The sequence below is a fragment of the Haliaeetus albicilla genome, chromosome Z (genome assembly GCF_947461875.1).
Source record: "Haliaeetus albicilla chromosome Z, bHalAlb1.1, whole genome shotgun sequence".
Lineage (NCBI taxonomy): Eukaryota > Metazoa > Chordata > Aves > Accipitriformes > Accipitridae > Haliaeetus > Haliaeetus albicilla.
In genome coordinates, this window is record NC_091516.1 from 64,369,755 (window position 1) to 64,396,564 (window position 26,810).

Sequence of the window (26,810 nt, forward strand, 5' to 3'; positions counted from 1 at the left end):
TAATGAAAAAAGGGTTTTTTTTGACACAGCTTGTGAAAATACAACTACTTCTTGTAAAATGAAACTTTATTCTAAAATGTATCCAAAATTGCAAGACACAAGCACCATTAAACAGATAAATAGACATATATTTATGTACAGAGAGCATCAAAACACAAAACAATTGTTAATATAATTCTTATACCATTTTAATGAGTATCCATCAATAAAACTTTACAATTTAAAGAAGACTTTTCAGTTGCAAAACAGTTGTAAAATCATATGTATAAATTATGTTTACTACAATTCCAATAACAGAGGCAAAGTAAAATACAAAAATAATAATCAATACTGCAAATTCAAATACAAAACCCAAAGTAATGCTGCACAGGTACCTATGTACACTGGATGAATTCATGCAGCTAGGCAGTGCAACAAATTAACTGCTGAGTTTTAACTTATCACAAAATGGAACAACCATGTCAGCAAACAGAAGAAAATATATTTTTGTAATAAATCATAGTGCATTTTGAAGTTAGACTTTATAAAATGATTGTTGAGTGATATACTTCTAAAATTCCCCATGTGATCTGAGATTCCCCAACTCCTCCCGCAAAATAAAATACAAATGACAAAGGCTAAAAACCCCACTGTAGTACAGAGTCTGATGTACTGGTACCATCTTGATTTTTTTTATTCTCGGTGTCAGACTTGCTTGCAAGTGTCCATGTCCACAGGGACATGTGTTACTCCTTGCTACTGAAAGTAAATCTTTCACACTCCAATGCTACCTCCATAAACTGAATCTCACATGATGATTAGACTGCACTGGTTTAAAGAGACACAGCTGAGCCTTGAAAAAAGAACTCTGAAATCCCTATGAAGTACAGAGAGAGAGTAAAACAAGAGGACAGAGAGATCTCATTATTCCTGAAGCTCCTATCCCTAATTGCTTTAATTACATAAACACAGAATAACGTAAGAGGCTTTTATGGCTTGGATGAAATTTCTGCTAATTTGCTGGGCAAGCGCAAAGCCCACGTTTCTCCACAGGGCTTGCCTTTCACAGTGCAGAAGGCTACAGACTCTTTTGGTTGGTGAAAGGAAGCCTCAGGTAACTATACAGAAAAGTACTTCCGCGGTGAAAATGTATTAAAGAAACAAAGTCAAAACAGAACCTCTTGAAAACTGATTTCTTGTGTAGCTGTGATACTAAAACATGGCTGTTCACCTTTGAGTTCTGCGTCGGTTGGTAGATCATGAACATGTAGACACAACTGAGGTTCATACCTCATCAAATATTACTGGTTGTGCCAAAATTAGATGAGATACAATTACACAGTCTGACACCTTTTTTTTCTTAAAATCTCAAGTGATAAGCACGCTCAGTGTTTTCACTAGGAAGTTACTGCTAAAATGCTACATTTTTTTGCTGAGAAGACAATTTACAGCAGCCTGTAAACTACTGAAGAGTTGCTCCCTGCATCCTTTGTGCTTCCAAAACCCCCTTTCAAGCCATCGCTAACTTTCAAGTTAATGGGAGTTTTGAGCAAAAAAGGGATGCAGAAAAACACCTGTATTGGGTAAACAATGTAGCAATTTATACAGCAGCATTTCTAAATTTCCAACATGCAAGCACGTGTAGAGAGAAGCTAAGAGACAGCATGCACTGCAGTGATATGTCATTGTGCTTATGTCTGGTGAGAATACTACGGCATTTTCACCAGGGAAAACATAAACGTTATCCCCAGAAGACTCAAATAGCCAGTACTAATGGAGCCATCAGCTACTATGTAGTAAAGAACACCCCAAAAGAGGGAAGAAGTTTGTCTGCTCATAGCTTATAGATACTGAAGCTGAAGAGTATTACAAAGGCACAACACAAGCCTATATTTCTTATAAATTATATATATTCATATATTTTTGCTTATACCACCTCAAGATACTGAATGGTAAAATAATAACTGAAGATACAAATGCTGATTGAAAGTTAAGCACTAAAAGTAAATGATTGCTGGAGAAGATAGCTCATTACTTGCTACATCTACCCTTCCTGGGTGGTGAGCTTGTCCATCTTTCTTCCATTGGCTGACAATACCTATCAAGATATTCAAGAACATGGTGATCCACTGAGAAAACTGGAAGAGTGTCAGACAACAGAGAGAATGGTTTTATGCATCTGTAAAGTTGTCAGTAAGTGGCCACCACCGCAACTGTTTTACCTTTGGCCCAGAATTCACTGAGAACACAGAAACAGTAACTGGAAATTCATACCCTTTTTCATGCAGAGATGAGGCTAAGATAATCTGTGAAGATAATGTTTTGGTTGAGTTCGGCACTCAAAATATTGAGGAGCAGAGCAGGGACTGTACTAGCATATCATAAAAAACGATTCTCAATTTTTCTATTCATAGGTACATGAGATGCATATCATTTTCTACACTGAATGACTCACAACTTGGGAAACACAGCAAATGTATCAGTACCACTCCTGTTAAACTCACAAAAAAATTACACCCGGTTTTGTGTGATGAAGTTACATGGCAAATTTGGAGGCAGCTGCTGTCTCAGGCCCAGCTGTGAGAATGTGGACACTTCATGAAGGTGAAAAGGTGCAAGTTACAACATTCGTATTTTTAAACAGCTGTTCCTCAGCTCGCAACAAGAATTGGTACAACTCCTGTTATGATTTCGTACCAGCAGTTAATGAAGAATGACAACAAGCTGAACTAGAATAAGGTAGGTGTATGGTGCAAGCCTGAGGTGGAACCTGCTATAAATGGGTTTTGCTAAGCTGCAGTAACACTGCCTGCAAAGATCTGGTCCATCCAAAACTGGATACTTTCCTCATCTCCAAACCAGCATGTGAAATCATAATTTCCCACAAGTTTACCAAAAAAACCCGCCCCATAAACTGTCATTACTACCTGTATTCTCACAAGCCTGAATTAGGAGCTCCTAGATCTATTCCTTCAAACTCTCTGGAAAGGGATCCTTAGCCATCCCTAGAAAGTATGAACAGTAATACCTTAGTTACAACCTTACACCTGAATTTAAAAGCAGCATATGCTATTGCTGGTGTTGATTGATCTATGCAATGGTTTCTTCATGTGTTGCATTCAATGAATGAATCAGTGAAGGGAAAGAGTGAGAGACCCCACTTAACAAATAAAGGTGAGGATTTCTAGGCAGGTGTAAACATTCTAGAAATGTTCAAACAAGTTAGTTGAAGTTACACCTGTTTATAAAAAAATAAAGACGAAGAAAATAGCAAATATGGGGCAGAAATTTCATGTTTGAGATTGAAAGATTCAGAAACTCATTTGGAAGCCACTCAGATTCAGGTTCTTAGGAGCTGCGTTATTCTTGCCCATACCAGGCTCAAATAAATACACTTCTGTGTACAGGGATGTGAAGCTAAATATAAACCCTTGGATTTATTCCACCTAACTGTATGCCTTTAAAAGCATGCAGGATTCATCAGTGGAGAGGGCAACTGATGCCATAATACAATCTTCCAGAAGCATCTCCTCTTCTGTCCCTCCTCTGACTTACAGAAAAGTTACACATAAGGTCTGGAGAAGTTTGCAGTTGGAGTGGTTACTCATCCTAACACAACACTCCCACACCTCCCTGTATTTATGATGCTGTGGCAATTTTGTATCGCCATGCTTTTGAACTCTTTCAGCATGGCATGGATTGACTCTTTGCAGTAGCTGTCAATAATGAAAATGAAGCACACACTGAGGAGAAATACAGCTGTTCTGAAACACACAAACTTTGTGAGACCCCCAAAGCTATCAATATGAATGCTTACGGTCAGAGGCAGTATCAAGTTTTGCATGTATTTCCTACATTAGTATTTATATTGACAAATTTAATTCCTGCTGGAATTTGGACAATTACTGAGGTTTTCTTTACTTCCAGAGACTGAGTTTGAACATTAGTTTCATTTATAATGTTGAAAGTCATTCTTTGTCTGAAACACACCTGCCTAATTGTTTAAATGTGAGCTGCAAATACTTGGGATTAAGGGATTGCGATTGACCTGTTGTTCTCTGTAAAGGGCTGCAGTAATCTGTAGAAACATTTTTTTGACCTTAGAAATATAGGGAATTTATCTACAGATTGGCCTGAAAGTGTGAGGAACATTTATTGCGAGTACTCAAAGCCTTACATGAAAGGGTGAAGGTGCGAAGTCGCTGACAAAAGACTGCCTTTATTCAAAAGATTAAGCTAGTCATTTAAACTATCAATAAAACCAAATAAAACAGAACTTAAAATAATCCATAAGAATCCCCTTCAACTTTCCCAGCTTTTTCATTTTTCTCATCGTCGTCTTTTCGTCTAGACAGGACAGGAATTTTTCATGTCAGAAACCAGCAAAGAACGCACACACATTTGCAGGGCTTTGCTGTACATCATAAAATACTAATATAAAAGAAGCCAGAATCCAAGAATTCAGATTATTTTTCTCTCTCAATAAACAGACAAAGAATTAAATTCTCCTTAAAACATTGCCTCATGTAAACTCTGTGTTAGATGGGGACAAGGACACAATACGGAGGCAGTATTCTACCCCCTGCATACCCTTAGAGGTGGGTTTCTGTCCTGGCACCAGTGCAGTTTTTGGGAAAAAAACTCAAAACAACCCAAACAAAAATCACCAGAGGAAAAGCTAGTATGTCTTTGCTCACTTAGCGCAAGGAAGCTTGCAGGCTGGCGCGTGTCTCTGCGACAGTCTCCCAAGGTCCTGTAGGTGCCTTGGCCGGGGGACAGCAAGAGGAGAGACTTTCCACTGCACAGGGTCTGATCTCCCAGGCTTGCAGATGCCTGCAGTTGGAAAGTGAACACTGCGTAGCCGGCACGGAGCCACGAAATGTGCTAACCTGCAGCTGCCTGTTGTCTGCTAAAATCCAACCCCAAGCTCTCAAAAAGGATATGAACTGGGTTGAATTCTCTTACGTTACATTTAATATTCCTCTAAATGGCTTATATATCTGCTGTTTGAAATAAATTCTGAAACCACTCAGCGTGCTTAACAAAGCTTTAACTATATGTGAACAGCAAGTTTTGATAACAGAACTAGTACTGTTGTAGTATATAATACACAAGGCTGTACAATCAAAAGCCACCTCTTGCTTCAAAACAAGAATTTACAGTAGTAAGCAATGGTGACAAGGTTTCTTACACAGGACCTACAGGAATTTACAGAATATGCATGGATCACTGAGGTTATAATGCCAGCAGTAGACTACACAGAGTATCTTGTGCAATGTGAACAAAGTTGACAATAGTTTAGCAATGCTTTAAGTAATTCACATAAATATGCTGACCCACCAGCTATTAAATCTTCCTCCTCTTCCCACCAGAACCAAGTGTTTGCCAGATGCATGTACAGCAGTCCATAAAAAAATTTGGTTTTGTGGTTTTAGGCAAACATGCACAAAATAGATGCACCACAACATTTTTGCCAGGGGATACTTGCCACAAAAAAAGCCGTGAAAATTGGTCTCTAAGCACAAACAGCATTTTGATTCACACTTCTCAAATAGCCACCACAAGGCTAAAAAAGTTTATTGTATGGATGCTTTTTGTACTGGAAAAAAAAAATTTACTTGATTCTCAGCTAACAGAAAGCTCCAGCTTCCACTTTACTCATGCCACTCTTCCATGTCAGTATTTCAGCCCTAGTTTAGGAACTTGTATTCTCTTCCTTAATCATCAATGTAAATGTGAATCAAATCAAAACTAGGAGTTAATCAGAGAAACAAAAATACACTGGGGAACAGCTTATACCTGCTTTTGAACGTCATGTTTATAGACAATTTAGCAAACACTGCTTTTCCTTCCCACTAAACTGTTGGACATGCTCTGTGCTCCTGTTAGAGATGGACTTTGACATCTGCTGGAAGGGCACCTGCACTTTGCTCACCTGTAACTGAAGGTGTGGCCCATGGATATTGCAGCCCCTGGTCCACAACCTGCCTAGATCAAGAAAGCCAACCTCTCTGCTGGGGATTACAGACTCTGCAGGATGCACCTCTGCATTAAAAAAGAGAGAAGCTCCTGAATCCTAGCTACCACTTTTGCTGCTCACAAGCTTGTTATCAGTAACACACTTTTCAAACTCTCCTAGTAAATGATAGCTTTAGTAAATTTCTACTTCAATTAAATACGCTCTATTTAGATTTTATTTTCCTCCAATCTGCATGGCAAACATCAGCTTCTGTTTCAAGCTGTTTTATGTCATTGTTAGAATTCATCTCACCTAATGCGTGAGTCTGTGAGATGCTAACTTTCTTAATCTCGAACAGTACGAGCTCTCAGGATATTGCACCGCCACTTCTTATTTGTTGTTACACTCAGTGTCTCCAATGAAAGAAACTCTCTACAGTAGGGCTCTAGTTACAGATGGGAACAACTTTCTGTATGTTTATTGGGCAAATTGTTCTTATTTTTGTGCAAAGATCTGGCATGGTACATTTATTGGGAAAATCCAAATGAGAGAGAAAAAACATGAAGATTAAACAACAAAAATAAAGCCTACAAATATCCAGTTCATCCAGTTGATAATTTGGCTCCTCAAGGATCGGAGCAGTTGTTCCATAGCAATAATTCTTCACATCAAAAGCGATTACTGATGATTTCACTCTACAGGGACAAACATAGGTTTGGTCATGGTTATTGTTATAATTCCCTCCTAATCTGAGGAACTGTATATATGTCTGTAACAGACCAAACTTCTAAATTGTATGGTCTATTTCCTAGTACACCTAGGTTATTAAGAAAATGCATCACTTTTCAAAATCCCCATGTTTTGTGCTGATTCCCTATGAAAACGTGCTAAACTGCCAGAATTTTCTCTTAGCAAAATTAAGCTTCTTGTCTTGGCATTGTAAAATCTTAAGGGAGCCTTATATCTAACTGCAAGAAGACTTGTACAAGTTTTCAAGAGAACAGCGAGGTAGCATATGAATACCTTGTTTCTGAGTGCACACCTGGTGGATATATTATCCAGTCCTTAATTACCAGACCCTGTGAACAAGCCTGCTTGACCACTCGGTTACTCTTCTGAGAGATACAACCACAGAACCCTGCACAGCTAAGGGGCACCCTGAATCATCCATGAGATACAGTGAAAACACGGAATAGACAAATGAAATGACTACTTGTGAATTAGGCTATTACAAAGTCATACATATCAGATATTACGCAATCCACTTTTGGGGATGTGGAAGGAGCTTTCAACATAAAGTCCAGCTGTATTATTCATAGCAACTAGGTAGTACATTTTGTTTGATGCAATTTCCCCAAAACCACGTCTTTCAGCAAATATTTATGATGCTGAATTCAAATAAATAAATAAAAAAAGGTAATCTGTTTTCTCAATTTCTTTTGCACATTGAAATTAAATAGTGGCTAGAAAGTGACCATTTCAAATTATAACTGAAAATTGCATTTTTATTAAATGTGAAAACAGGTACCCAAGAAAACCTTTATACATTTTTATGGCAAGTTTTCCCATTACATGAGAGGCGTTCTTACACATTTTAAGCTTAAATGAAGAACAGTGACCAAACAGAAGTTTGGAATAAAATTGCAAAGCTGTTAGCTATGTTGAGGGAAACTATGGCTGCACAACTGAAAACAAGATGGAAGGACAAGTTCACAAAAATAGCTCATGTAGTGAAAAATGCTCTAATAAAATAAGAAACAGAAGAAAGCCAAATCTGTTCCACATATCAGTAATAGATAAATACACATGCTCCTGCATTGGTAAAATCTTTAAAATAATGTCTGCTTAGGGAAGACCTAATTTGAGATTCTAGACTGTCCATGATCAAGCATGGTTTTAGCATATTAGCAGTCCCACTTTCCTGAAGGATACTACTTGTATTCTTAAATCTGTTTAAAATTAAATACGTGCAGGCTTAATTTCAAACAGATGCAAATGTGTTTGCAGGATCAGAGTTTTAATGTGCTGAGTAGATGATCCATTTATTTTCTCTAAATTTGTTACTGTAATTTGTTTCCAGGATAATACCACTGGCAGACAATTTGCATGCATGCACTCAAAGCAGTATTTTAGGTAAGGACTTTTTTCTTGTTTTTCAGGCTGAAACATCATTTTGGTAATTTCATCAGATCCTCTGTTTATATATCTCAGTTTATATATCTGACAAATATTGTCACACCTCAGATAGATAAATTATATATTTCACCCAGATCAAGGTGAAATCCTACTAAAAAAATTACCTTATGTGAGGTGTGTCATCAAAATTTGAGCAGGACAACTGGCATCAGCAGCAGCTTACAGGACTGAGCCAATAATGTCTGGAAAGTAGAGGAAGCTGCATACACTAAAATTTAAATCTAACTCATTTATTCTCTGAGTGTACTGATTTTTTATAGTTGTTTCATATCATTAAATCCTGAATTAGATCCTTAGTGCGATCAGTTTGAAGAGAAATGAGCTGTCACTGATGAAAGAGTTTTTTGGGGTTTATTTGAAAGATGTGATTTGTCAGGATTCCCATCCTTAGGGCCCAACCAAACCCAAGTGTGTTTGGGACAAGAGCCATGGTTATATCATCACTTACAGTGAATTAAAGAAAAATAAGTTTACCTGTACTGATCGGTTTTTTTTTTACATTGTTAAGCTCTATTTTACATTCTCCAAATGCAAATGTGTAGGGTCAAATATTGAAGAATCCAGTCCATATTTAGCAACCACAACAGCAACAAAGAATCAGAGCTGACTAGGAACAGGAGATAACACTTACAAATAGTGAACTGATCTGAGATAGAGAAATCAGTGCAACATGTATCAGCTGAAAATTCGTTTTGACTGGTAAAGGGAAAAAAATAATAAAATGTTCAACAGTGAATATTGTAACAGCTGGTCCCTCATTAAATCACCCATATAACTCCAAATCATCTACATGCAGTATTTCATTTGCTAGCCACAGAACAGGGGAAAATTCAAATGATTTTTAGCCAGTTCAAGAAGCTGCCCTTCTGACACATGAATTGCTGTCCATGAAGAAGCAAGATTCTGTTAACTTCTTCCTAATTTGAATTATTTAAAATAAATAATTAGCCTATATATTTCTTGTTGCGCATTCCCATTCCAAGGGAAAGCAACAGCTGGATGTCCTGGGACATGGGGCGTTTAATCCTATATTAAGGGGAGCTGGCTGGTAAGTCTGAAAGCTGTTACTGTCTCTGAATACATGACCCATTGGCAGCCTGGGCTCTGCAACCAGAAGGCTTCCAAACAAAAAATGGTAAATGTGGCCTCAGCCACAGGCTGATGGATGACCCTCTGTTCTGGGGGCTGTCACTCTGAGATGCCCCCAAGTCAAGCTGAGGCACATCTATGCCACTGGGCAGCACACAGCGTGCCAAAGACTCAACTCAAGGTTACTGCTGTGTTTTTTACATGCACCGACCTCACTCTATAGTGGAGGAGGGGAACATGGAATGCAGCTGCAGTTCGTCCTCACGCTCAGACCATTAAGAAAATAATGGAACCCATACGTGCAAATATCCAGGTATTTTTTTAATGCACGTGTCAGGTCACATGCTTTACATGTGATTCATACAGCCTCCTCCTTGCCCTACACCCTGTTGTTGCCTACACAAGACTTAGACATGGAGATAAAATCTGGGTGATATGGAGATAAAATCTGGTTATGAATACTCCTTTTCATAGGTTTATGCAGCAGGTAAAATACCGGTTTCACTGTGAAATTCACAACTGAATCCCAATTTCAGCTGATTTCTACAAGGGCAGAATATTTGCCAGAGTTCTCACAGCATGAAAGATCCATTAGTCCCTATTTCTGCTACTCTAAGATTTCATCACTTCTGTTTTTAAGTTGTCTTACTTTAACCTTGCCTGAAAGACCTACTTACAGAATCACATCTATTTACTTCTGTATTAAAGAGAGAAAAGTATCTAAAAACCCAGTGTGGAAAAAATATCCTGCACTGCTTAAAATAAAATTCCTCCCAGGGCTGGACAAGTTCTGCCATTATCAATAATGCTGTTGCATAAGGACTGATAAAAACAGCAGTGACATGACACACTGGTATGTAGTGCATTAGAAACATAAGCAGGAGTAAGAAGTCAGTGCTTGGAAATAGTTCTTTCTTTCCACATTAATACTCTACATATGATGAAAATCCTACAAGATTTTATAAGCAAAAGAAAGAAAACAAATGAACAAGCAAAAAGCGCAATGCATATTTAAAAAAAAAAATCTGAAGGGATACTTACAATTTTAAAGTTGAGTATTTGACATGTAAGATTGTTTTCTAATGGTTCAGCTGCAGAACCTATGTATGGTTATTATCACCTGATCCTACCAGTGCACATGTAACTAACTTTACACATGTATGTAAGCACAGGGATATAAGCATTCCCTACAGAAAGCAAGATGATTAGGCTTCCTTATATCTGATTAAAATTCTAACAATAAGATATACAGTGAGTATTCAAGCAGATCTTCCAAATCTAAAATTCTGCAAGCTCACACACCTTTTATTCCACCGGTCTGTGGCACTATGTCGGTTATGAGAATTGCTGGGCATACCTGGTAACTTGCAATGTCAGGGCACAGAATGACAGGCTATGAGAAGCAGGGCCTGATCCTGTTAATTTTGAAGCCAGGAATGTATCTACCGAGATTAATGCCGCAGGATCAACGCAACAATGTTTAATGATGCAAATGATTTGAAAAAGAAATGAAAAGGGGAAACAAAGAAATAAAGAAACCTTTCTTGGTAGTAAGAAAAATTGTATAGAAGGGAGTTTGAAAGAACTACAGAAGAAAAATTATGTGCCTGAGAAGACGTTATGCTCTTGTATATAAATTAGGATAACATAGTTTGATAATGATATTCAATATGTGTTGGCAGTTCCATTTAAGGGGTTTCTTTGGACAGGTTTAATTTAATGGTCAGGCTTTCATCCTTAACAGGTGCCTACAAGCTAAAATACTGCAGATAATGCCAAATGCAGAAAGAAAAAAAAATAAAATCAAGTCTCTGATTAATACTAAGTGCCAATTCTGCTTAATTTTGCCACAGTAGGAAGCTTCAGTGGCGGCACGTACTCTGCCTTGTAAGAGAGCCCTCAGTGGTGCCAGCTGGGGCGGCTGTTGCGCGGTCCCTGGACACACGGCTTGCCTGCAGGGACCCCAGCTTGGCACGGGACCGTACGGGGGCTTCCCCTGGAGATACAGAACAGACCCCAGATGCACTCAACGGCTTGAGAGCCCACTTGAGGGCACACTTACCTGGTGCGTGAATGAATGGGCTTTGGCACTTGATGCACAGTCCAGACATACCCATCTATCTGAGTCCAGCAGCAGTGACATCGTCTGCCTGAAACTGGGCAGAAAAGGGTCCTAAAGGCCTTCCTAGAAGGCTACCAAGGATAATATCGATGTCAAATGCAGGCTGCAAGGACACCTGGACTCTGCAGTGCTTATGGGAGAAGCTGGGGTGCACTGAGGACACAGCTACTGAAACCAGTGGTATTAGTGACAACAGCAAAGGGTCTGAGGAAATTAGATCTGATTTTGTGTTTTTTTAACTCGAATCAATAGTAGGGGCTTCCAGCATCTTTTGAGATAGCAACAAAGTGTTTTCCAAAGAAAAGCAAATGTATGTCACCTTCATAATCACTGGGAATAAAGTCCACAAAACCATAATGACTATCTAGTTTATATTTACAACTAATCAGAGTAGGTATTATTACTAACAAGTAATGCTATCAAAATCTTTGATATCTTAAAGTAATTTTAAGCCTCCAAGAGTTTCACCTTTGAATAGCCCTAACAAGAGAGTAAAAAGTGTTACACCTTTTTATTTTCATATATTATATATATGTAATATATGTAAATAAAAATTATTTGGGAGATTGTAGTATTCCTTACACATCCCATTATGTGCAGCTACCATCACAATGAGCACATTATATACACACACTTCTCCATCTCAAGTTCATGAAAAAAATCTCCTTGCAAGACTTCATGGACATACCACATCTCAGAACTGCTCCTCGTATGTAAGTGGCTCTTCTATATGTGAAGTCCTAGGAGTGGACTTAGCTTTTGGTCTGTGGCATGAATTTTTGTTCAGCCACTTTGTGCCCGCATTGCTGATCATCAACCTTTTGATCATTACACAACTGAAAACTTTTTTGTGTTCTTGGGGGGGCTGGAAATCATTAGGAACTAAATGTACCATAATCTTGGTTTTAGAGCTTTGCCTGAAGAGACAAGGGATTGCTTCCAGAAGTATTTCCTTTAACACCATATGCCTTTTCTCCATTCTGTCCCCAGCTTCCATGTCTAATAGGCTGACCTCCTTATAAAATGGCCCAGACCTTTGTTCCTCTTCTGTTCGTGGCAGAAGGTAAGACCCTCGCAAGGCTAGTAGTCATAAAAAGTTTACTCCACCATTTTGGCTCAAAAAAAAAAAAAAAAGACCGTTTACTGGAAAGTTTTGAGGGAATTCATTTTGGTAGATGTGGTGAAAAATACACACCCAAGTAGCAGGGTGATTGTATTTTCTGAATGCACTTGGGAAATACTGTTTATCGTTAGGACCATGGATTGTTACAATTCGGTTAAGAATCACTGAAAATGGGAAACATAATAGTAAATTGTTAGAAAAGGTTTCGGTGATAAGGACTCTACTGTATTTCCACTAACTACCACCCCTAGAGAAGATCATGCTAAATAGAAAACTCATTTCCAAGGGCAGAAGAACCCCTGACACTTTATTGCTAGATTCTATACCAATTGGAGCTCACTTACAGTAACCTTATAGTACTCTATATAAACTGAGAAGCTTGTATCAAATTCAGGCTTCCATTTAAAATAGATATTGCAGATTTTAGGCTTCAATTAAAGAAGAAAAATAAACTTCAGTGCTTCTTTTTTTAGAGGCAAAGTATAAAAAAAAAATCACCAAACTAGGTGAAAATTATTAAATTTCTCCAAAAAATTAAGATGAGCTTTCTTCTATTTCTTGAGACAGTATAGTTTGTGATTCCTAGGGTAACTGGTATCAAACACAAGTTAATGAAAGCTCTTATAAGCAATTTTATTCCTATCCATAATGGCAGACATTTACAAAATCAGAAGAATTTATCATTTGAGTTCACCTTAAAAAATAACTTATAAAGCAGTGATATAAGCAACATAAAACAGTTCAGGAGGGGAGAGGGAAAGCAAATTTTAATAATTAAAATGTAAACGTGAAGAAAAAAAAAAAAAGATGGAATAAAACTCCCTACTTCTCATTTCTACTTAAGATGTCATGGGATAATATTTTACAATGTCCTGTGGTTCTATATATGTATGTGTGTATTTCTATATCACACACACATACATATACATTAACCCACACATGTACATACACAGATAATTGTTTGCAGTTCCATCTTGGGCAGTTCTGTTACGCCACTCTTTACAGTTGTCTCAATCATGTTTGGGACCCACTTTCTTGACAAAACGGGGGAGATGGTAGAAAAAAAAATGGTGGGTCTGATTGTGTCTGAGATCCTTTTGTTAAACTGTACACTGGGACGAATAATTTTCTTCTGCAGTAGCTCTCTGAAGAGGGCCAACTCACTGTGGTCTTCATGACGAGACTTGTTAACGGATCACACACTCATTGTCATGCTAGGGGAGTACTGAAAAAAGAGGAATCCACATTTTAACAACCATTTTTTCCCCCCCAGGTAACGAAAATGACTTCTGGACCACAGCGATGAGTTCAAATGTCAACACGCTCTTTGAACTTCCTCCTACATTTGTACTGTAGCCTGTGCTAAGGCTGTAGTTCAATCTGTGGTATCATAACTTCTGTTACACTTTTCTCATTATGCAAAAACACAGCTATTGCTGATAAAGCCAACTCCCTTGAAGACTGTTTTGGTGTTAGTGGTGTGATAAACCAATACTTCACTGATGCTTTCCACACCTTTTCCTTGTCAATGTTGGCTGCTGGGGGGAATTTAGCTAGGTGGGTGGCTAGCCTCAAGTAGACCAACTGCATTCATGGTTAGCTGAACCACATCAATATTTTGGAGAGCTTTTTACTACTTTATGGGAAGAAAGGAGTAAAGATATGTATGACTGGAATTAAACAAGGCTTTTGGTCTGTATTATCCTGTATTATCAATTTTAGAAGGCAAGCTGAATCAAGGATCAGTGGTCATTCTCCTTTATGTGAACCAAAAATTCAGTTGCCACATTACATTATTATTGTAACACAAATTGAACTGCAGCCCTTATGCAAGCTATAGTTGCCCTGAAGTTAGCAGTACTTCATTACAGTCATCAATGGGATGCCACAATGCCTAGAAGTGCACATCTCTATACCTAATTTGGTTTTAAATTTAAAATTGCAGACTGCAGAAACACTTAATTGGGCCTAAAATCTTATAAGTAGAGGAAAATGTTCAAATGCAAGAAGTATTACCATTATGAAAATGGATATAAGAAACAGAAAGATAAATTTGCCTTTGCAAAAAACAGATAGGCAATAAAAATCCTGCCAAAGCTAGCATTTCAAGCTGGCCATTTCTAAGTATCGAAGCATATTAGAAAAAGCACTTTGGATGGGTCTTCCCTGTCATGTAAACTACATAGAATGGACTACTTGGGTAAAGTCCATTTTGTCTCTTGTCACGTCTCTGATGGTTTGTCTGCTTTAGGGCTTACTCCCATCATATCCTGCCAAGCACTCCCACAGTGGGCCAGAAAAGCTGGTAAGAACAAGCTTGTCTTTAGCCAAAGTCAGAGATCAGCTCAAATGCTTAAAGCAAGGCATCTGTTCAAGTGATTTCCTGTATCTGTACCTGGGTAATCACTTTGGACAAGGAATCAAAAGATGATCTAAATATGTTTGTGATTTTTAACTTATTATTAGCCAAGAACTGTTCCCCATGCCCAACGAAAACTGGTGAACTGAACAGCAAGTCTGCCTGAGAAAGGACCTCATAATAATGCCTACTCCAGTCAGCCAAGTAACGAAATACAAATCAGAAAGCAAGACAGTTACCAGGGACCTACAATGTGACTTATGTTAGGGAGGAACTGATACCTAGAAGTAGAATAGAATGAACATGGCATGTATAATGCATGCCTTGTAGGCATACATCTCATCTAAAACCTTGAGAAAACTGGGTCCCAGGTTCTTCCAGGTAGGAAAACAACATCTAAGAGCACCTAGAATCCCATAAGGGTCTGAGAAAAATGATTTTCTTTTCAGTACAACTGATGTCCTTCTTTTCATGACCTTAGTTCAGTGAACTGGCCTGGCTGCTGATCATACTGCCTGCCCTCAGAACCAGCAACGTATGCCAAACTGAGAGTCGAGGATTACCATGACCAAGGATCACATTTAATGGAGGTTCTGTGGTTACTGTTTTTTTGACAGATATTTAAACACCAGTATTTTTGGGTTGTACAAACCAATTTTCTCCAATACTCCACACAAGCTGAACATGTGCCCTCTTTATGAAGACATGAAAAGGTAACATGCAGAAACTTCCTTTTTACTACTTAAAGAAGCAAACCCCCAAAAACCCCAAATCTGATTCCCGTGAAATTTGTCATGCAATTCAACTGTTTTGTGATCTAACAGAAACTGTTTACTCATCATAATTTCTAAGATGAAGTTCACCACTGGCATAGTTAATGAAGTTGCACTCACTTCTGGCAGCAGTGATTTCCAATAAGAATAGAAGTGTTGAAGTCACTCAGCACTTCTGAAAAATCAGGCCACTCCTATTTAGGAACCTAAATGTGGATTTAGAAACCCAGCTTCAGGCACATGAGTATGAAAATACTGCAGTCTTGCTTTGTAATGTATTTTACACCACGTTTTGCTGCCTCAAGCATTCTCCATTTTAAAAAAGCATCATTTGTCCCAGAACGAACACTAGAGGGAACCTTTGCTTTTTCTGGCTCTAATAGCACACTGCATCTTTGCAACGAGATCTACGGGTGCTCTAATTAGACACTTCAACCTGAATCCTGTTCTAAAAGACATTCCCTGCAAAACACATTGTTTAGGAGTCAAAGGTTGGGCAACCACACATTGAAACACTCAGATGTAAGGATCTGTCAACTATGTGTACTTAAACTGCTTGGATATTGCCTGACAAATGCCCGTTGTGCATTACTGAATACATGAGGTGTAATTATTACTGCTTGACAGATCTAACTTTCATTGACAACTGACCTCTTAATCTAGAGTTTCTGCAGTAAATCTACACCTCCCACATTTTCCAGTTTCAGCTCAACTTCTAGCAGTCTTTTAAACAATTTTTTGTCAAATCAATACCATAATTTTAGAAGCTAGTAAAAAACATGTAAGGCACAGTACTGCAAAACTGTTTCTTCTTGCTGTTAATTTTCTTTTTTTAAGGAAAATGACAGAGATAAAGGTTCACAAAGTAAAAAAACCAACAATCCCCCTCCCCCCCAAAACAAAAAACAATGCCTAGGTAAAGAAATACTTACGCTCTCGCTCTGAAAAGGGTTTAAGAAGTTTCCACCCATCTCACTGTCATCCCTGGGAGTGCCAGGCTGATTACTCATGCTCATATTACTCGGAGAGTTCTGTTAAATAAGATTTAAAAATACATATTAAGTTTTGAAGATTTCAGTTCATTTCCCAGCTTCACCAAGTGTGCCAGAGACACGCTCTACATGATACTGTAGTGCACTCAGATGCACTGTACCATGCACTGGGATTTTCAAAGATGAAAAAATAAGCCTCTCTAGGGTTCTGCATGATTCAGTCACTAATTTTAGCCTGTAAAGTAATGTTTTCTTCCCTGAACCAAGAATTATTTACCTGTAATTCTTGTTTTCATATTATGGCCAGCATCTTCCCCTACTGAAGTCAGGAAATGCTATAAATGGCTGCAGCAGGTATACAAGGTAGCTCTGTCATTACATTATATCATGTGGTCAAATTCAGTGAAGTCTATGAGCGTGTGCCTTGACATACATGACTTATGAATACGTACTTAAAGCTAGAAATATGGATGGATCTGGTCTACACAGACCTTTGCAAAGGGTTGTGCCTGCAGTCTTAGTTCATAGCGTTCACAGTTTATTGAAATACAGTTTCACAAGTAGTTCACAAGTGTGGTTCAAGTGCTAAACCACTACACTGAGCACAGCTAATAGACAGCATTTATAGATAAAAGAGTTAACAAGAGTGCTAGATAAAAGACTCCTGAGTAACAGCTAACCACTGAACTGTGCTCACAAACACTTTCAGAAGGAGCTGTACTTTTGCTATTTGCTTGCATAGAGAATAATGCAACAGCATTTTAATCTACCCTTCCAGTGTCTAGGTGTGACTGAAATGCTAATATATAATAACAATATAAAGGCTTGTGAAGATAAATTCATTTTTTTAACATAAGTGCACAACCACCTCTGCAATGTTCAGAAAATGCTTTCAAGATTCAGTTACTTAAAGAAAGGGTGAAACAAGGTAATTGTCACAGAAACTCTTCTGAGTCAATAGCTAATACATGATCATTGTAGACACTACAATTAGTTATGTGTTTTTACAAAGTTGATTTGTGGTACCCTACCATGCCTGCAGCACAGGCATTTCTCTTTCCATCACTGTGAAGACTCCTACTTATAGATGATTTGAGATGGAAAAGCAGTATTCAGGGAAAGGGGGGAGTGAAGTCATGGACTTCATTATGAAACATTTACGTCCATCACAGTTCTCCCCTTGATTTTTTTTGATTCAGAAAAACTGAACGCAATATTGCTGTTGAGATTTTACTTATACAAATGCAAATCTGGTATGTCACAATAAATTGAAACACAAACCTAGAGCAGTCAATGGGTAAGCTAACAAAACACAACTTCAAATAGTGATCTTGATCAAAGTGACCAACTTATACTGGATGTAAGAATCCTAACTGAATTTGTCCTCTTTTTCTTATGTTATTTTCAGTTAAATCCTGACGCAGTGTGTCTGTTAGCAGAGAGGTTTTTTTCTTTAAAAAACCCAGGTATTTTGCACTTTGAAAATACCTGCATGCAGTCTTCATGCAGTATAACTAGACCTGCAGATTCAAACTTTGAATGATCGGAAACATTAAAGAAAGAGAAAGTCCCCTTAATTTCTTGTCACTTTCCTCAGAACTACAAAGGCTATCTATCCTACCCTGGCACTTTAAAGATGTACACTGCAGTGTTCCTAGAACAGAAGATGGGATGGGATAGCCATGACTTCTACTTCCCTGTCATACCGTATTTCTGCATGGTCCTCTTTGTAATCATGAAGTCCCATGTTGACCCCTGTCCATAATTTAAATATTGCAACACATTCCACTGTTCCACAGATTTACTTCACCTCCAAGGAGAACAAAAAATGTTGTCCTCAGCTTCACCAAATACCACAACTTAAATCGGTTACTTTTTGCTACTGTGTTAGCAGGCTGGTAGGCCTGACTGCTATATATACTGTCCGCTTTGTAATGTATTTTCTATGGTCAGTGAAAGGCTGCTGTTAAGTTTTCACCACATTCCCCTGACAGAAGATCACCATTCTCAGTCTGAATGGCCAAGTATGTATATGGGTCCAGCTCCGTATATTTATTTTTAGTTACAGATTAAGTATAAAATTAATTACATAAGCAACATGCAAGCATAACTTTTTTACTAGCATCTGAAATGCAGCTTACAGAGTTGGGTCAAAACCCCTGCCTTAGCCCTTTTGCTTACCTCAGTCTGGTTCACTGCTTCTGACACTGTGACCCCCAGATCTCCAGGAATCACAGGACAATACGTCCATCAAAGACTACTAAAAGCCTAACTAGTTGATTAACATCAGACAATTAAGTTTGCTATTCAGTGAAATTAGGACAGCAAATATTTAGGGATCCACAGCTTGAAAAAGGTTGAAAACGATTGCTTCAGTTCAACCACAGCTACTGGACCTTAAGCAGGAAATAATTCAGGGAAGTCCTGTTGCCTGTGTTATGCAGGAGGTCATACTACACAATCCTATCAGTCCCTTCTGGACTTAAAATCTATGAATATGAAGTTTAAAACCCACTAAGGCCTTGTCACATTTATTTTATATCATGCTCCTGCACTTTTGTTCATTCCTGGGGGATTTACCCCTATTTTATCTTGCTCTGTGTAGCGCAAAGCTTTGAAATTCTGCAATTGCTACAGTACACCAGCCCCAAAGGTTCAAATTCCTGACATAAACACTTTTACAGCAACTCTCCTGGGCTGCTTTTATGGCCAGTATGGGGTCTCGCATTGTAGCACTAGCTGATTTTTTCCAAAGCAAGTATGTGTTTGATGCCTGCACAAATTCCATGGGCACTGCAAGAAACACTGGTTATTAATGTTTATTTAATATGCATAATTTCAGTTCATTTACTTCCCCATCTCAATTTACTTCATAAAAACTTCATGTTTTGCCATTCAGCCAATTAAATTAGAATCTTCTCTAGAAAATGTAGCTCTGAATTCTGTGAGCTGTACTGATTCTACCAAGACTGGATTAAAATTCTACATCTCCTGTGAATTGATAATCAGCTCCTCTAAAATGCATTTTGCTCCCCTGAAGTCCTGTGCCTGGACTTGAGCATCACACACCCCAAACTGTGCTAACTTCAGTAAATAATTTCCGTCACTGGAAGTCTACTTGTGAAAAAGCCAACTGCAAGACAGGCTGGTGATGTATGCAGGGAGACTGTTGCCTCAGGAGGAACAATCCTGGTAACTGTAAAAATTGGAAGGCAGCCACATAATAATTTTGCATGCATCAACCCCAGAAATCTACTATTTCTTGCAAGCAGAACTTTTCCATTCAAGTTTCAAAAGCATCGTGTACTACTACCTACCCAAAATTACCAATGCTACCCACACACTTTTACTACTGTCAATGAAGGCTGCATATTGGGCAGTGCTACTCAGAAAAAGACAGAATGGTGTAACAGGACAACTCTGTTACTTCCAAAGTTAGCGGCATTTTTCATTTAGTTATTTGAAAAAGACATGCATCAAATGTGATTTCCATGAGTTATTCGTCAAAGTTAACAAATTACAAGACTTCCAGGTAAATTTTTGGACCCAGGTTTTCAGAGCTCCTGATACTACTTGTATTAGCACATATACGGATACTAATACCAGTGAGTTGAATACAGGCTTTTAAAAATAATCCCGTGGCAAGCTAATGGAAATGATTTGGGTTTTTTCCTTAAGAAATGCTGCCATTTACAATAAAAATACTGAAGAAAAAATATGGACATGGATTTAAAAAGTGCTGTATCCTTATTATCTCACTGCAGGCTTTTATTGAATCCATCACTGCACATCTAAGCACAGTACAACTAAGGGAACATGGTCATTTCAATCCATCATTTTACCCTTTGCAGTGCCTGAAAATGTTATAGATCTTAAAATTGTACAAAAATATAGGACTGCTATATACACTGCCCCCTCACAGGACCAGCAATGGCCTTGGACACATATTGCTGAGGTCCTTCCCTCCAGGAAAGATACGCTAAGCTTTACAGGCTGCTACCCCTCTCCTATACCGCACCACCAGAAGACCACGAACTGGGAAACTGTACAGGGTCGTCCTCCTCCTCTTTGGAACATACAAATATGTATCACTAAGTGAAGAATGATTCCTGCCTTTTGAACACCTGGAAGTGTACTCTCAACAAATTCACACTACAAATGTCTGTGTTAACCTATGGGAATTTAGGTGAGCATTTTGTTCCCTACGTGTTGGTATCTCATCACAGCTCCTGAGAACAGACCTACAGGGTCCCTGGCCTGACGGGAGCACACGCAGACCAGCCTTAGATTTGAAATGGCAAAGGCTGCCCTGGAAGAGGTCTAGTTGCAGCACCGCGGTACTCTGTCCTGGGGCACCCAAAATACACCGGCAGCTGAGATGCTCAAAACAAACTCATACTCCTTTCTTGGAAGGTATGTTAAGAATTTTGCTACAAATTAATGAGTTATAAAATTTTAACTGAAACAATCTCTTCACCACTTTCTGTATTTATAGATCAAAAGTATGAAAGTGCAGAGAGATTGTTGTAGTCATACATTTATTAGTTTCAGTCAGTTACATCTGAAGATGCTGAGTGCAAAAAAATAGTGTTTTGCAGGGGACAGATTTATGCCACTTTATCAATACCAAATAAGCTCATTAATTCCTAAATTAACGATGATCACGTATGTAGTAGTTTTATTTTTCTGGAAGAAGTGACACATTCAAGCACAATATTATTTTCATGGATGCAAAACCCCTGCAGGTTAAACTTGCATTCACTTCCAACTATTTAATGGTTGTGATATCAAAATAGTGCTTCTTCTGAAACTACTTCTTAATCTAGCTTTTAGGAACTTCTACTAATGATTAAGATATTAACATTGCCTTATAGAGGTGACAAAAGCAATCATGCAGTGCATAAACGTAACATCCTAATGACATTTTTCCAAATTTACATTTAACTAGGATTCATCATTAGAACTATATTCATTTGTCTTAACAGTATGGAAGATTATAACATGATCAATCAGATTACGAACTGGATATAATTAATCACATTCATTAATACATACTATTATGCAGTAGGGAATAAGTCTACTTATACTCCCTATTGATTACATTGTTTTAAAATTTTCAATTTTTACTAATGCTGTCTGCACAGCCTCCAAAGAGTTCACAAACAGAAAGTGTAGATACATAACAAAAACATTTGTAACAGAGACAAAAAAAAATACTTTTAGAGTGAAACAGTCTAAAAATTCCAAGTATTTGATTAGATACTCACTTTGGAAATACTGTCCATGTCTCCTGAGCCTTAAATTAAAACAGACAATTATTCAGTTAGTTTTGAGATGAAGTTAATCTAAGATTTTTTTCATAGTAAATATATAGTGTAACAGCAATATTTTAAAACATAACCAAGCACGCATCATCTCACTTCCATCCCAATGCCTCTCTTAGTAAAAGTTTACAGTCACTATTGAATAATGTTAGTCCTTTCTCTGTGTACACGCCCAGTGCAAAAAAAAGAGAAAAGAATGCAGGACACACTTCTGATCTGTATTGGTTATTTGGACGGCATCCTATCAGGACGAGACAGCCCAGCACAACTCAAGAAACTGTATGTCCAACCTCCCTGTCCTCTTAGCCAGGGTACAGGTAACACAATTAATTTGGGGTATATCCACCTATGGGAAATGTTGCTTCAGCTTGAGAAAAAAAAAAGCAAAATCATGGCTAACTAGTAAAAGTTAATATTCCTGTGGAAAAAAAAAAAAAGACTACTCTTATCAGTAAGGTCAGCTGGGAGGGTTTCACCAATGTCTTTGCTCCCAGAAGCAGAAGCCTACTACTGAAATTGGCTGAAATGACATCAACATCTGATGCATTACAAATACTGATGACAGAATCTTTCGGAAGAAAGCAGATAATCCTGAAGACCAGGGTAACAGAAACCAAATAAATATAATGAGTGCAAGACTATTGAAAAGCATTTTTTTCACCTGCTGTAGCTCTCACTCAGGTAAAGCCAAGAGTACAGGAAATACAACTTTAGGATTGATGTAACAAGAAAAGCATTTTTAGCAGAAACGCACAGTAAACAATTCTGATCACCTATTTTCAGGAAAGACAAATTCTAGAAAAGTACTGAATACAAAACTAGAAGAATATCTGAGAAAAACAATCAAGAAAATGGAGTTGTGGGAGGAGACTGAAATAGCTTACTATACTTAGCCAGGCAAATTAAGGCTGAGAAGGAATATGATTTGTCTCTATAAATATATCAGATACATAAATGTTATGAAGAGTTATTTTGTCATGGCCTAAAGGATAAATTTGGTGGAAATCAGGAAAAGATTTCTTCCTAACCATCAGAGCTATTAACAGATATCCAATAGAAGGGTTGTGTTCAAAGAAGTTGGAGAAGTTCAAGATGGACCTTGACCAATTTATCCATCTGATTATGAGACACAGCTGCCTACTGCAGCATGGAAATGAATGCAGCAGATCTCTCCCAGTAATCCTCTCCTTAATGAATGCAGCAGATCTCTCCCAGTAATCCTCTCCTTAAAGAACTCAAGTTCCGGTTTAGATATGAAGTTACCCCCATAAAGCAGTCATCATTAATTTGACTAAGCACTTCATCACTTTCGCTAGAGAAAATAACTAACCAAATGCTAGGTACACTTAAAATAATTCCATAACTGTTTCAATTTAATTTTTTCTTTTAGCTAAGAAATAATTCTCAGGCTATAGAAAGTGACAGAAAAAGATGTGATTACCTTTTACATAGTTTTTAATTTATTTGAATGTAATGTGCATCATTATCAATTAAAGCAACAATTCATTTTAGGATTGTACTATGTAAAGAAAGGCTGTAAAATCACAAGGTGTCCTTATGCAAAGTAATCTAGGAATTTCAGGGACATGCTTTCCTAGAAAAAAAGATAATTCTATTAGGAGATAGACGCCTAGTGCTGAATTTTAATTGTTTAGAACATGTCTGTTAAATGAGGCTTGATGGCTTAGTTTTTTTCTCATCTTGTCATAGCCTCTTCGAATTTATCCCTTCTTCTTTTGTGTTTATACCTCCTTTCTCACAACCTCCAACTTTTGGGCTACAAGTGACAGATCTCTACCCACCACGGCAGTATGGACTTAAATAGTATGGAGTTGAGGTTGGTCCATGCCTGTGCTGGGAAGGCGACGGACCTTTTCTTTGGGGATGGAAGCAAGGTGCACTCTGGCAGCTTGGCTTCTGCTTGCCTGACCTGTATCTAGCTTGCTTGGGTTTCTCCCCATAAAAGAAAACACTGCTCAGAAGGGTGTTGCTGGTGCCTCTTGTGGGCATTGAGCCAGCTCCCAGATGTGAAACAGAACATTGCTGGGGGACCAGGGCGATAGAAAAAGAAAGAGATTTCAAGTCTTTGCAGCCTGAGGTTCGCCCTTGTTGTTGCCTGCATGACTGGTGCAGACAGAAGTGAAGAGTACAACACAAGAATGGTATTCAGAGCTACTGGCCTGGTGTTAGGGTATGAGCAGAAATAAAAACAAGGTATTTGTTTACCTTGTGGGTATGGAAAAGGAAGGCATAAATGCAATTTATTCAGCTGTGGCTTGTTTCTTAAATTTCTTTCAAGTGTCTATCATGCTTCCAGCAAAGAGTAAGAGCAAAGAGTTTGGTAGGATAGTCAGGAGATAAAGCAGTGTGCATTTTGCAGAGTTGTGCAAGGCTTCTCCCCTAGGTACGAGTCCTTCAAAAAGCCTAGTGTCAAAAGCCAAGCAGTACACTGTTCCTACTGCCTTTGCATGCCCTGACAAGAATTCATGTTCTTCTGGGTGCATTAAAATTGGCACCTGTCTGAAGCTGCTAATGGGGATGGAGTAATAATACTCACTTAACAGGCATACAGCTAGACTATAGAACAAATGAGGATATCAAAATGCTGGGATAAACCCAGCTTAACACAAACATCAAAATATGTAATAACTTACTTCCAGGTAATTGATAAGAACGTGCACCAGCATGTCACAATGACATCTACCCAAGATTTTCAAATAGGAAGAGAGGTAAATAAAAATGGTTCTTAAGCCTTCACCTCTACGTCACTGGGATGGTATGCTTTTAGACTGGTTTGCATCAACTGGATTAAAACTATACTCTCTTATATAAATAAAATACAGTATTTTTCTTCCAGAGGTGCATGATGTATGCCAACCCATATACTTTAAAAGTATCTTAGTACTTATTATTGATGTATTTGCAGCTTTTTCAGTTTTTAAAATATTTTTACATACAGTCTTCCACATAACTCAGAGAACTAGTCATAGAAAATGGCACTAGTAATTGAAAATTCACAATATTTACTATCATTACCTAATGATCCATTCATATGATGTGAATCCATTCCACCCAGTCCACTCATAGGTCCGTCTGACCCTGGCCCCATTGGAAACTACAAAAGGATCAGACATTAAAAATTGCTATTACTGTACAATTTTTTTTAGATAGTCTAATAAAAAGACAATATTCCTCAGGAAAAAAAAAAAGAAAAAAAAAAGTAAAGGCAAAATGCACAGTCCCAGCTCTGAATGCGCAAGTCAAGTGAAAGTCTTTCATGTGAAGACTGCAAAAACATCATTGCTTTTGTTCACTTTTTCCAATGCTACTTTAACGATTTTTGCAACCTCTCACCTCTGTAGGCTGCAATGTAACTTAGGAATAACTTACTATATACTTCAACACTTTGTGTATGACTTTCAAACCTGCTAGTGCTGACCTAACTCTACTCCCATTGAAGTTACAGGGAACTTCGTGATTCTCGTCAATGAGTAAGTGATTAATTAACAGCTTTCAAACCCCACCTTATCCCTACTGACAGTTGGACTACTCACTCTATTTGCAGCATGAGCAGTTTCTGTCAAATTTCAGATATGGACCTTAAATATAGTTCTTCAAAAACTTGAAGACATTAACATTACAGAAAAATTTCTAAAATTCACTGCATAATAATTCAGCAATATCTAAGTATCTATATTTTTAAGTTCTACTGGTCGTTTTTTCAAATGGCCCCTAATATGGATTGTGATTAAATGGAATATCATTGTAATCAGAGAAATACAATAAAACTGAAGGCATAGAGAAAGATCAGAGAAAAAACAAGCTCTATGTAAGAATCCGGATTTCTGTCAGCTCTAGAACTGCTGAAATTTAGGCTAAAATAGTCACAAATTAACTAGTTCATTATGCAAATACTTGAATGTTATCAATAGGTTTCATTCTTAACATCCCATTTAGTTAAACAGGGAAGTTTGTTTCTTCTCAGAGGCATTCATTTTATCCTTTTTTTATAGAACAGCAGGGCAACATAATACTGGGTCACTTCCAGCAATTTTCTCTTCCTTTTCAAGGGTAGATTTTTTTTTATAATGAAAGTTTGAATCCTGAAGGAACTAATGCTTAGTGGCAGCTCCTAGGATGGCATCCTATCACGCAGAAGTCTATTGTACCGCAGTGTGACAAACTAAGTCATCCCCAAGATCCACAGGCAGAAGCTTCTAAGGTCTTTCCATGCAGAAGAATATGCTCCAATCATTATTTTGCATGTATTGGTGTGACTGATTTGGAAAACATTAAAAAGTACATGGTGGGGGGGAAGCAACTGAAGTGTCACTCATAAAAATGGAAAACTTAGTATTAATGATAAGTGATGGAAACATAGTTTTTGGATAAAAAAAGGCTGTATAATTCAAGGAAGTATATAACTAGATTCATATTTACATTAGGTCTGTTGGGTCCAGGTGGTACTGCATTCATTAAAGTGTACATGTTGTCTCCAGAGTTGGTTGAATCTGTAATAAGAGATTATTTTAAGCGCTAATATATACCTTTCAATAAAACTACTCACCTAATACATTTCCTGTCATTTTGTTCCCATTATTTCTGTGCCTGAATCACTTATACACAGTGGCAATATAATGGAAGATTTCATTCCCTTTCTATCTATTGCTACCATACAACAGAGCTATGAAAAGAAATAATTGCAACAGTCCCTAAGTGACTACTTCTAGAGTCTAGTTTTACGCATGACTGTTAAAAGGTTTATAAATCACCAAGTATCTGTAACTATTTAATTCCATAAAACCTTTTTCCTGGAGTTCCAAATTACTTCACTCATCTTCAAAACAGGAGATTCTTTCTTATCAATACTTCCTGTAATTTGTTTTCCATCTGT

At 37.8% G+C, this 26,810-nt stretch overlaps 2 protein-coding genes and 1 long non-coding RNA gene across 9 annotated transcripts in view; 1 reads left to right on the forward strand and 2 right to left on the reverse strand.

Moving 5' to 3' along the window:
• DHFR (dihydrofolate reductase) overlaps positions 1-26,810 on the reverse strand; it is a 638,672-nt gene that overhangs the window by 397,779 nt on the left and 214,083 nt on the right. The window lies entirely within an intron of this gene.
• Positions 49-26,810, reverse strand: part of SSBP2 (single stranded DNA binding protein 2) — a 196,487-nt gene continuing 169,725 nt past the window's right edge. For 5 of the 7 annotated variants that reach the window (XM_069776049.1, XM_069776045.1, XM_069776043.1 and 2 more), the window contains 5 exons: positions 26,357-26,427; positions 24,953-25,031; positions 21,860-21,888; positions 16,533-16,631; positions 49-13,693 (listed from right to left, as the gene is read on the reverse strand). In XM_069776049.1, coding sequence (XP_069632150.1) covers positions 13,664-13,693; positions 16,533-16,631; positions 21,860-21,888; positions 24,953-25,031; positions 26,357-26,427 — 308 coding nt within the window. In that variant the 3' untranslated portion in view covers positions 49-13,663. The remainder of the gene's footprint in view (positions 13,694-16,532; positions 16,632-21,859; positions 21,889-24,952; positions 25,032-26,356; positions 26,428-26,810) is intronic. The other 2 variants (XM_069776047.1, XM_069776048.1) reach the window with 1 other exon arrangement.
• LOC138683769 (uncharacterized) lies at positions 12,334-13,917 on the forward strand. Its single transcript, XR_011323207.1, has 2 exons — positions 12,334-12,408; positions 13,742-13,917. It is a non-coding gene; the product is annotated as an uncharacterized lncRNA (long non-coding RNA).